At 38.1% G+C, this 12,950-nt stretch overlaps 1 protein-coding gene across 1 annotated transcript in view; it reads right to left on the bottom strand.

The window, feature by feature from the left end:
* Positions 1 to 1,511: 1,511 nt before the first annotated feature.
* Positions 1,512 to 12,950, bottom strand: part of Hao1 (hydroxyacid oxidase (glycolate oxidase) 1) — a 47,445-nt gene continuing 36,006 nt past the window's right edge. Inside the window, exons 5-8 of the mRNA XM_013011085.1 lie at positions 12,453 to 12,544; positions 4,265 to 4,423; positions 4,084 to 4,153; positions 1,512 to 2,290 (exon numbers count right to left, since the gene is read on the bottom strand). Coding sequence (XP_012866539.1) covers positions 2,220 to 2,290; positions 4,084 to 4,153; positions 4,265 to 4,423; positions 12,453 to 12,544 — 392 coding nt within the window. The 3' untranslated portion in view covers positions 1,512 to 2,219. The remainder of the gene's footprint in view (positions 2,291 to 4,083; positions 4,154 to 4,264; positions 4,424 to 12,452; positions 12,545 to 12,950) is intronic.

Here is a 12,950-nt window from a genome sequence, read left to right as displayed (position 1 = left end):
TATGTAAAGTTTAAGGAATAAGACTCATGAGAAGAATTGTGTCTTCAACACATCCTCTTCCTGTTTCAAAGATTAGATAGCCTGGGTTTTAGTGTTGTCACCACTGTCAAATTACCCACAAAAAGTTAAATGAGACAACTGTATAGCTTTGTGATTATGGAAAAGTTATCAAACATAAAGCTCTTAGATGTATTCCAATTCTGCATTCAAGGAGGTGGCACCAAGAACTTGTGACAATGATAAGAAATTCATCTATGAAACCTGGTTTTCTTCTTGTTCAATGGAAAAATTTGTATGAACCACCTTTTGTGGATCTCTGTTCTCAGGATAGGAGAATATCATAGGAAATCATCTCCCCAAACATTATTCATTGAAATTTATCATCTTCAAGACACTATACCCTAAGTCAATAATAAAAAAGATGCTTTGCTACCAACAAAAGTATTTACAAACCAGAATGCAGAATCAAGGTAACTATATAACTACACTCTGATTACTACTAAAAGAAAAGTATAAAATAATGACAGAATATGACAATAGAATTTCCTCTATGTATTTGGAGGGGGAAAGGAATAACTGTTTTTATTTTATCAGAATAATTCTTTTAAAAAATCAGATTTAGATATAATTTCAGAAATAACATCTGTTTGTGTCCATGTGATGATGTAAGAATGCCCTGAAATTTAGTGATGGGAAGGTGGAAATAAGGGAAACAGACCTGAAAAACAATAAAATATAATAATAACACAATGTAAAATCAGACTTTTTGGTTTGTCGATGGTTTCACTCAATACTTACAATGGCTGAACAATAAATGATGGAAATGGATAGAAATCAGCCTAAAATTGCTTTATCTATGAAGTATACCTCCCATTTGTCAAATACTGAGTATAGAAATAAATCTAAACATCCTCTGATCAGGTACATAGGATTGCCAGCAACAAAGGTACCAGGGCATCCTTACTAGTGGAGCATGTCCTGGGAGCTTGATACCTAGAATTATGCGTTGCCCCTTCTTCTGTTCCTCTATCACATTCTAGGAATAGGTTCTTAGCTGCTGGCTCTACTACCCTACTTAGTAATGGCTCACCTCCATTCTGGGCATGGACACAGGATTGGTCAAAACAAGGCACAGGACAGTGACCTCAGAAAGCTGAGAATAGATACACTTTCTCTGTTGGATAGTATGCACTCAAACATGACATTAATTGGCAAAAGAAAGAAGGAAAGAAAAGAAAAGAAACAGAGAGAGAAAGAAAGAAAAAGAAAGAAAGAAAGAGAGAGAGGGAAGGAGGGAGGGAGGGAGGAAGGGAAGGAAAGGAAGGAAGGAAGGAAGGAAGGAAGGAAGGAAGGAAGGAAGGAAGGAAGGAAGGAAGGAAGGGACACTATGACCAATTAAAAGAAGGATTGGAGAAAAAAAGAAGAAAGTGTCCTCATTCTTATTTTCTGTGATCTTTACATAATATGTAGTTGGCATGGAATGACTTTAAATAAAGATGGAGCAAAACAAATAGACCAGATATACTTTATTTTTTAAAAAAGTGCCATATTTTGATTAAGAGATACTCTATAACACAGGACAATCTATCCAGACACTAAATATAGAGCTGAAAATCTACATTTAAGGAAATAGTTCAGGGTGTTTACAAAAACAAAAACTAAACCAGTTCAGTATCTAAAGAATCACACATTTCTCCTCTATTTCAATCCTACTCAGTGCTACCTTCTGTGTTGTGAGTCCAAATCTCATGTTTCTCTAAGCATTTCCAACATTTCCAACCGGAGCTTGCAATTTAAGAACCAGTGTAGTATACTAAGATTATTTAAACACAATGCAACTCCATAAACAGTGAGATCATTATCTTCTACCTCAATGTTCACTCCCTCAAATTTTACCAAAAGTATACCTTTTGTTTCCCCAGCACTTTTGCCTGCCAGAGGATGACGTTGTCTAAACACATTTTCAAATGTTTTCTTTTGTAACAGTTAATATATTTCCAGGATGCAAGTCCATTTCTTTCTAAAAGGTTCCTAGGACTCCCATTGAAAAGTCAAAAGCAATGAGCTAAAAGGGATCACTTTTTTTTTGTTGGAGAAGAACGACACCCTTTGTGTTGAAGTGGGGAATTACAGGCTGTGGTCGCCTTCTGCACAGTGTCTCTTTGTCAAGTAATACATGCTGAAAAAAAATAATACAGATGGGAAAATATTGTGCACTGTCAGATCTTGGAAACAGCCAAAGGATTTTTCCGCACCAATGTCTTGTCGATGACTTTCACATTCTGGCACCCTGAAAAAAAATAATGCATACATTTAATATGAAATGAATGCAATAATAATCAGGCAGGTAATCGTTTTCCCAAGGAATGTAAAACTTGACAAATGTAAGGTTTATGATTCAAGGTAGGCTTGCCAAATCTTATGTGGCATGAGACCATTTTTATTACCTAAACAGTCCTTAACACAAAATGACTGGCACATATTTTTATTAACACAAAGAGTGTATTCTTTCTGCCACATTTAATAGAGAGCTAGTGGCTGAAAGCTCCCTTTTAGGATATGTCTGTAGCAAATGAAAATGTGTAGTGAGGATTCACAGAATGGCATTCTTTTTATGTAGACTCTGACAGGACTGTGAGCATAGCAGGGAGTAGACAATTTATCTTAGGAGTTCTATCAGGACAATCTGGATTATTCAGTCATAGAAAAGAATTCCAATTTCCACCAAATATGGAAGAGCGAACAATTTGCTCAAGGCCATTTTTTTGGCAGCTGGAAGTCCATTTGGAATCAAATAGTAGTAATGATGACACTTTTTTTTCAACCAAAATATATTGTTTATGTGCCAGGTACTGTTCTAAAAATTAAAAATATGGCAATGATGACAAAAGACAGAGATCTCTGCTTCACGTTGGCTACAGTCTAAAGGGAAAACAGATAATATATAATTCATAGAATTAGAATGTTAATTATATGACAGATTCTATATAGCAAGTGATAGATACTAAAGAAAAGGAAGAGAACAATGGAAGTTGAGTGGACGGGTGAAGGATAGATTGCTGACTTAACCAGAGCAGGCAGGTAGGATCCTTTGCTAATTTGTACAATTTACCAGAAAGCATAAGGAAGTCGTTCATTTAGTTAACTGGGGGAGAGACATCCAGGAAGGGTGAATAGCCAATGTAATAGCTTCAAAACTAAAATACTTCTGACAAAATCACAGATTACCAAGGAGACAAATGTGGCCTGGAGGGATTACCCAAGGATGAAAGAGTAAGATCTGTGATCAGAAAGGGTTAAATGTCATAAGGTCTTGTAAACCACTGTAAGGACTTTGATACTTACTTGGAATAAATCAGGAGCCATTGGAAAGCTCTGATCAGAACAATAACAGGGGCCAAGAGTGCTTTAAGCAACCATACTGCTTGCAGTGACAGGAGAGTGGTAAACAAACAAAGCCAGGCCTCTTATACCCAAAGCAAGAGAGGGGATGATTAAGTCAGCCACGTTGGTGGCAGTGGAGTCATTATTGATTATATTATGACAAACACATCCTAATATTATAGTCATACTCTGATTATATTCATATTCTGACTATGCTCTAATAATAAAAGCTCTATAGCTGTGAGAGTAAGGAGAAAAAGAAAGAGAAGATTCAAGAATGACTGGAGCTTTTCCACCTGAGCAAATGAAACTATGGTATGAACATATCCTGAACCTGAAGAGGTTGCACATTGAGCAGGTAGAGTGGAGAGATTTAGTAGCCTAGTGTTGTACTGGTAGAGATTGGCCTGACGCTTCACCGGTTAGATATATGCATTTATAAGAAAGAGCATGACTAGTAGCAAGGTAGTCAGAAAAATATCGTTCATGAAAATGTCAAAAATGGGCATTAAGTAGCTGCCCCCACTTATGAATACTATAGAACCTCATAGTTCAGAAGTGCTCTGTGCTGAGTTGTAAGTATGAAGTCAGCTTCAAATCCATGCCATCTTCTTCCCCCTCACCCACTTTTCTCCCCAAAGAAGCCTGGCTTAAAGAAACAGAAGTAAAGAAAGCTATGCGTGAGCGTGAGAGCCTTACCACTCAGAGCCATGGCCAGACGAAATTCTTCTTTGAGTATCTCAAGGACATCTTGGACACCTTTCTCCCCCTACACATTTAAGTAATTCAAAATATATTGGATTGATTAGTATAGCTGCTATCATGCATTTATTTCTCTGTGAAATAATTGTTTCATATAATCATGTCTTTGTCTAGTTACCTGGAAAGCCAAGCCCCATATGATGGGTCTTCCCACAAACACAGCCTGGGCACCGAGGGCCAATGCTTTCAGAACATCAGTGCCTTTCCTCACCCCCCCATCCAGGAAAACTTCCACCTTTCCTTCCACAGCCTCCACAACTTCTGTCAGGGCATCAATCTGTGGAGAGAAGATCTTGATAGTGTGACATGATTCATGTTGAAGAATTGTTATTATTCATTATTAGTATCAGTAAGTAGTGGTATAAAAAGGTTTCAATTCAACAAACCAGTTTATAAATACAGTGCGTCTTAGCTAGCAAGATCAATAGAAAGCCCACAGATTGGGAAAATATCTTCACTAGCCATATAACAGACAAGGGTCTCATACCTAAAATATACCTGGAACTCAAAAAATTAAATCCCCAATGACAAATCCTCAAAGAAACAACTGCCCAATAAATAAGTGGGCTAAAGACTTAAAGAGAAACTTCTCTGAAGAAGAAAGAAGGAAGGCCAATAGACATATGAAGAAATGCTCAACCTCTCTAGCCATAAAAGAAATGCAAATCAAAACAACATTGAGATACCACCTCACCCCAGTTAGAATGGCTATCATTAAGACCTCTAATAACAACAGATGCTGGAGAGGATGTGGACAGAAGGGAACCTTTCTGCATTGTTGGTGGGAGTGTAAACTTGTTCAACCACTTTGGAAAATAGTATGGAGGTACCTCAAAAGACTCCACATAGAGCTCCCCTAAGATCCAGCAATCCCACTTTTGGGCGTTTACCCAAATGTTCACAAACAAGACCACACTAAAGCTACCAGCACGACTATGTTTACTGCAGCCTTATTTACCATAGCTAAGATATGGAAGCAACCCAGATGCCCCTCAGTGGATGAATGGATCAAGAAAATGTGGTTATATATACACAATGGAATTCTATGCCTCCATCAGAAAGAATGACATTGCCCCATTTGTTAGGAAATGGAAAGACTTGGAAAAAATTATATTAAGTGAAGTAAGCCAGGCCCAAAGAAACATAGGTCCCATGGTTTCCCTTATTTGCAATAACTAGTATATGTCTGAGTCAAGCAAAAAAGGTCAGATAAGTTGATGTTAGGGAAATGAACCCTAAGATATGTATTCAAATGTTTTTTTCTTTCATGTGATTGTTACTAACACATTTATAAGATTATTTCTTTGTTGCTTTGTATGTCCCTCCCCCACAGTATAACCCCTGCTTTCACTGTATTTTATGTTGTTATAATTTGTGGAAGGGGAAGGGAAAAAACAAATCATTTAACTAGGGATACAGGTGGACCCATTGCAACAATGATAGGTACAAGTCGTTATGTTGAAAACGAACTTTAAAATTTTGGTGGTGTGAGGAGGAGGGTTGGGTGGGGAGGGGTGGGGAGAGGATGGGAAGGGATGGGAAGGGGAAACAAAGGAGGAGGCTACAATGCTTGATAAGAAATGTACTCATTATCTTGCCCATGTAATGGTAACCCCTCTGTACAGTATTTTTACAATAAAAAAATACAGTGTGTCTTGTCAATGTCATCCTTTCCTCATTCTTCTCCATCTTTCCCAAGCTCCATAGTTTTTCTTTTTTTTTTTGTTGGTGTTAATTATTGTTAGCACTTTTTACTTATTGCAAAATCAGTCGCTGAAATTTGCCTAAGTAGTTATATATAAAAACGCAAACATAATAGTTATGAAAAATGCCATCTGTCTTTGATTTCCCTGTCTACTATACTTTTTATATGGATATACATTAGAAACTTCTCTATGAAACATTTTCCTTCCTCTTAAAGGAACATGATCACATGTAACATGAAGGTTTTGACTTGCCATGAATGATGGGCTTAGTGAATACAGAATCCTCACAGAGAATAACCTGGTAGTTTGTGTTATTCTTCCCCATTTTTAAACACATCTTTAAATTCATTTTCTTCAACTTCATAGCTTTCCCCACTAGAAGAGAGAGAATAAATTTGCCCAGTCCTTGACTTTGACTTTGGCTATACAATATATATTGGTCAATAATATGCATGTAGATGTGTCAAAGGGCCATTTTTGAGTAGCACCCATTCACCCTTATTTATTGTACTCTACTTGACCTCGTACCTCTGCCATGTGTCATGTGGTGAACCACCCCTGGGCCATGCATGTTCCCCTCACTAGTTGGACCCCAAGGAAACTATTTAGGAAGTAGATCTACATCAAGTTAAGTCTGTCTGGATCTGAAGCATGTAGCCCATACAGCTAGCTGATCCCAAGCCTGTATCAATAGAGCCCTGTTAGTACAAAGTTTCAAAGGAATAAATGTCCACTTAAAATCACAGAGTTTGGAATTTCATTTTACAACATCGTGTGGCAATATCTAATTGATGAAACTGACTGTTTTGTTCTAAATCTTCTTCTTTGAGAATTAAAACCATTCCCGTAGATAACAAAAATCTATAGAAATGACCCACATTCACCCCAAAAATGTTTAAATCTGAAATGAAATCCAGACTTCATTTAAGATGTATGCTATGAACCTATCTTACCCTGAACTGTACTTTTTCCAGAAATAATTGTGCTGAAATCACTCAAAGGCTTTCCTACTTCTCCCTTAAAATTTTAGTGGGTAAACTTAAATAGGGTTTTATGTAAAAGGCTAAAAACCAAACACAGCTACAGATTTGGAGGAAGTAAAGGCAACACTTGGCACGTGGCCCTTAAATGTCTGGCAGGTAATGCGATTTTCCCCTTTTCTTTTTGGCTCTTCTGCCTTACCAAACATACTTTGGATCCATTTACATAGGTCCCCTTCCCTATACATAGTCCTCCTTTTACATTCAGGCAAGTTACATCAACATATAAATGCTACAATTTCCAAGTGATGATGCAAGCCATAATTAAGCATATTTCCCCCATTTGAAACCAGAACCAAAGAAAAATATTAGCTAGCTCCAGTTCAATATGCATTTTCAAAGTCACACAAATCAAGTCTGTTTGGGTTATTCCCAATGCTTAACCTGGCCTCAAAGTAAACTAATAAGAATACTTAAAATGTGAATCTTGGGTTATAAAATGGAGCATGCATTTGTACTTCATGTGTCTGTGGATAAGGAAGTTCTTTCCAGTGCCCAGTCTTTCTAGCCTTTCTTTTTCGTTCAATAGCTGAAGCTTTATAAAAACATATATAAACAATTTTGATCAGGGCAGATTGAACAAATAAATACAGGTACACAACCCATTTTGTTAAGGCCTGGTTCCTGTTTATTTTTTTTCTTTTACTTCATATCCCCTTACTTATTTTCTTCACTTCTGAAATTTTAAATACAGAGCCTTAAACGACTCAAACCAAAGCAGTTGAATAGAATCAAAATCACACAAAAATCAGAGTTTCTTTTTTTAAGAGCCAAGGAGAGTAGTGTGAATAAATCCACTCCTGATTCTCTACCTCATTCATCCATCACTCTTGAGAACTTGTTCCTAAGCGCACTTAGACAATCACTGGCCCACAGAGATTTAGCTCACTATTGACACGCAAATCTCACCACAGTGGTTTCCATTTCTAGCATCATTTTCTAGAAGGCCTATGGTGCACTGGTATGAGCAGAAGCTAGAAGAGCCAGGAACTGGCCATGTGCCTTGATTTCACCAATAGAACATAGAAGCTAATCGTATATCAGTTTGAAGTCTCATTCTCTGGAGACCTGGTATGACTCTCTAGGAAACCTGCCTTCTCTTGAGAACAAGCCCATTTAATATGCAACAAGAGCCATCTCTGCTGAAATCTTCTGTTACCAGCCTGACCCAGGGCACCTAGCAGCTGACCATAGGCTCCTCTATATATGGACTACAGTACATAGAACAGATCTCAGCTTCTATTGCCAGCCCACAAAACTGCGAAAACAATACATGGATATTGCTTTTAGCCAGTAGGTTTCAGGATGGGTTGTTACACAGCAAAAGCCAACTGATACATCAAGTATTTCTCCAATATGGAATTATATACCCTTTATTTACTTTTATCAGGCCAGAACTGGGAATATAACTCAGAGCCTTGCATCTATTAAGCAAATGTTCAACCACTGAACTAAACCACAGCCTCATGAACTCCTTAAGCATCATGAAACATACTGAAGGATTCAACTTGACTCCCAACTGCTTATGAAAATAGGTTACAGTGGAAAAGAACATTTTAAGTCTGAGATAGTTTGAGTTTAGTAAGCAACAAAATAAAAAGCAAAACTGGTAGGGGAGGTGTTCTTAGGCTCCAAACTCTACAGAGAGTCTGAAAAGCTCTGCTGCTCTGGATTTTAGAAATTGATTTTGTTCTATCATATCATATGATTGGAGCCCAGGTTAGATCACATTACTGCCATGATAGTTCAAACCTTGAGATGAACTAAGCGTTTTTGGTTTGTTTGTTTGTTTCCTAATGTTCTTTTGTTTTAACTCCTTTTGGATATAGCAGATGCTTGGCAGTAATTTTCAGAATAATGGATTAAGAAGAACTGAAGTGAAATTCCTGATCTAGGATGTCTAGTAATATGTATTACTCCATATTGAGGGAGCCCATGATTTGTAGAAATATATAAATCATATAGTCCCGTCATTGCATTTTCTTTTTGCAATCAACACAGCACTAGGAAGAGACCTAGGAATAAAAGAAGTCTGAGCCACCTTCTGCACCCTCTCTAACCCCATCTGAAAGACAAGGGGTAAAACATTCAATCCAATCCAATGGTCCCATTTCAATGCTTCTCCCATGACATCACATGGCCCCTGGGATCTGACTTATGATGTAACCAAACCTGCAGACAGTGAGACCTTCTGTGTATCTCATGAAAAGTTGACACCACAGCCTCCTTTGCTCACCTCAAAACCCACACAGTGAAGGGGGAAAAAACAAATCACCCTTTGCCATACACTGAGTACTTTCTCCCATTTCTCTCATCGTCGTGGGCCTTAAATTTGCTCTAAAGTATGAAGCAAAGCTCAGGCAAGTATCTCCCTTCATGTACATAGGGGAGGGTTATTGTTTTTTTAAAAAACGGTCTCTGAGACCACAACTCAAAAAGCCCTTTTAGGTAAGTTTCCATATGCCTTCAGCTAGAAGGAAAGAAACCACACCATTTAGATATTTTCCCCTTAAAATCTAGTTAGATTTGATTTCACGAGATTTATATTTTACTTTTAGAAAACAAACTTAATTTGGCCCGCACACTAAGTCTATGTCCTCATACACAAGTGAAGCATAAATCTGGGGAAAAGCCTTGAGCTGTAACCAACTTCTCCACCCTGCTCCAATGAGGGCTTCACTTTCCACCTCTTTTTTTTTTTTTTACCTGTAGACAACATTTAATATCACCTCAAATGTCATGTCTCTAGAAGCAAAGCTGAGTCGGAGAGGGCTGACAACTTCCAGGGCTATGATTTTAAATTTTTGACAGGATAAATCCTACAATGTACAGACTTGGTTGGCCACAACCATTAGTATTTCAGAAAAGAAAAAAAATCCTAACTGCCATACATGCACCCAATATTGCCCTGCTGGCATTCATTCTGCCATAAGACTCTCACAGATGTTCTAAGGATTTTGCTACATCAACCAGCTAGTTTAATGCAGTAGTAGTCTACTACTGCCTGGCTGCTCTATCGTTACTAAATATGACATTCAATTTCCTGTGGTTTGAATGAATACAACAGGATCAATACAATTATTCCAGTGACAGCCAACCATGCAATAATGATGACTGAATGGTACTGATAAAGGGGAGGATGAGGTACATGATGACCCATGTCACAGAAAAGCTGCAGTTAGGAAACTACCTGCTACAGTTAGTAAATATATATATGTTTCAAGTTTTGTTATATAATACAAATTTACTTTGCCTTTGGTAGATGAAGTGATGAAATGATAAACCATTATAGCTGAAAGGCACTAGAGAAATCATCTAACTGATGCCTCACTGATAAGGAAATCAAGACTTGGCACAGACATTGATTCTCCCTTTCCAGTTCAGGGTTCCATTTTTCTCTGCCATGGTCTACGGTAATTATCAAAGATACTTAATAGTTCCTCTAGTCACATTTTGGGCCAAAATCCTCGGCTCTATACCTTCTATTGTATACCTAATGACTCATAATACTCAAGAACCTCTCCCTTAGGCAGCTTGAACACCAGCACATGCCAACCCTTCCCATAACACATGTCGGCTCCTGACTGTACAACCAGGAGCCCACCTGGGGACAGGACAAAATGCAAGATAGCTGCCACGTGACTGCCTCCTCCGTAGAAATCTCAGCCAAATCCTCTCAAGTAGACTGCATGTAAGGGAACTGTTTCAATTCCTGCATCTTAATAGTTTCTGGCCACTGTTTCCAGACCAGAGATGGATGAAATCTACTGCATACTGTGTCAGTCCACATGGCATATGATTGTTCTCTGCTTTCCTACTACTTAAGTTGTATTGGTTTCTTTGGCTCTGGGTCCTCTTGGAGCTAGTTGCTTTCTGTGAAAGCTCTCAGAACTACACTTTGCAGAGCAGTTTAAATTTTGTGTCTAGATTTGTCCAGACCATTGTATAAAAAACATAGCTTTCTACTGGAATCTCCCAGGTAACAAAAAAAAAAATCCTAATACCTGTGTACCATCCACGGATGGTTAAGATTCTGATGAATTGATCCGAGATGTGGCCTGCACAGGATGATTCTTTCAAGTACTACAGAGAGTTCAAATATTCACCAGAATCTGGGCACTAGTGGCTCACACCTCTAATCCCACCTACTGAGGAGGCTGAGATCCGAGGAATGTGGCTCAAAGCTAGCCAGGGCAGCAAACTCTGTGAGACCTTTATCTTTGTCACCTGAAAACCAGAATTAGTGATGTAGTTCAAAGTGACAGAGCACTATACTTTAGTGAAAAAGCTCAGAGACAGAGTCTAGGCCCTTACTTCAAGTCCAGTAACTTCAGCCCCCCCAAAAAAAATCACCTGAGGCACTATTCACCTCAACCTGAGTTGCCTATTTGCTGCTGCCTTCCTCTAAGCTAATATGTAGACATTCAATTTCCTTTCCTTTCTCAGTACCTTCTGTGAACTTTTTACTATGCCTCCCCCCTCATCCCCTGGAAATGACCAATTGTCCCTCCTCCCGACTTCTTGTCACATGGTGCGATTCATTACAAGATCCACCAAGACTTTAGAGATTTCCACAATTGTATGTTACTTTATCTTCTTTTCATTCTATAGCTTGGTCCTTTCCTTTATATTCTAATGTATATGATTCTTACTCATGTACCTATAATTAAATGATTGCCTTATTACTTAACAATGCTTCTTTTATAACTTTACAAATATGTACATTGGGCTAGTTAAAAATTATATTATCTAGTTATATAGTTCATGTTTGGTGACTGCACAAAACCAAACAGAGGAGAGGTAAAGACAGTCATCTTCCCAGATGCCCCTCAGTAGATGAATGGATCAAGAAAATGTGGTATATATACACAATGGAATTCTATGCCTCCATCAGAAAGAATGACATTGCCACATTTGTTAGGAAATGGAAAAACTTGGAAAAAATTATATTAAGTGAAGTAAGCCAGGCCTAAAGAAACATAGGTCCCATGGTTTCCCTTATTTGCAATATCTAGTATATGTATGAGTCAAGCAGAAAAGGTCAGATAATGTGATGTCAGGAAAATGAATCCTTAGATAGGTATTTTAATGTTTTTTTTTCATGCATGTGTTTGTACCGCATTTATAAGATTATCTCTTTGTTGCTTTGTATGTCCCTCCCCCACAGTATAACCCCTGCTTTCACTATATTTGATGTCAGTATAACCTGTGGAGGAGATGGGGAAAAACCAGTTGTTTAAGGATACAGGTGGACCTGTTGCAACAATGAGAAGTACAAGTTGTCATGTCCAAAACGAGCTTTACAACGTCAGTGCGGGGTGGGGGTGGGAGGAGAAGGATTGGGATTGGGGGGGGGAGGGGGAGGCTGGGAAGTGATGTGAAGGGTAAACAAAAGGCTGCAATGCTTGGTAAGAAATGTATGCATTATCCTGCCCATGCAATTGTAACCCCTCTGTACAGTATGTTCACAAATAAAATAAAATAAAATTAAAAAAAAGACAGTCATGTTCCGATGAAATGGGAATTCCAAGGAGAAATCCCTGCACATGGAGAAACTCACAGTGGCCGGCACTCCGTCGAGTTGTCGAGCTCCATGATTAGACACCAAGATCCCATTCACACCGAGTTTAACTGCCTCCCTGGCATCATCACCTGGAAAAAGCAACACACCATCCTATAGATTCCGGGGACTGTCTCTGTCAAAGGACGGACCGCCTCTCATTCACTGTATTCCTTGATTAATAGTCTGAGTAATAATAATTTTTAAAAACACTGCCCAGGGATTGGATCAAGAAGGAGGATTTGTGGTAGTTTTCTTCCTGCAGAAGCTTGTATCAATAAAATTATGTAATGGAATGATCTCTAGATAGTAAATATTCACGCTGATAAAAACTACCTGTGCAAGAGTATAGTCATGATAAACATTTTAAATTAATTAAATCATACCAGTTTCATCATTTAGTGCAATTTGTACTTTACAATTTAGGTAGTATAAAATAATATAAAAGCGGAAAATGCATTGAGTATTTCTACATAGTGTCTACGTAGACACTATGTA

This window comes from Dipodomys ordii, unplaced genomic scaffold (genome assembly GCF_000151885.1).
Source record: "Dipodomys ordii isolate 6190 unplaced genomic scaffold, Dord_2.0 Scaffold13, whole genome shotgun sequence".
Lineage (NCBI taxonomy): Eukaryota > Metazoa > Chordata > Mammalia > Rodentia > Heteromyidae > Dipodomys > Dipodomys ordii.
The sequence above is the reverse complement of the archived record's forward strand: the minus strand, read 5'-3'. Positions and strand labels throughout refer to the sequence as shown.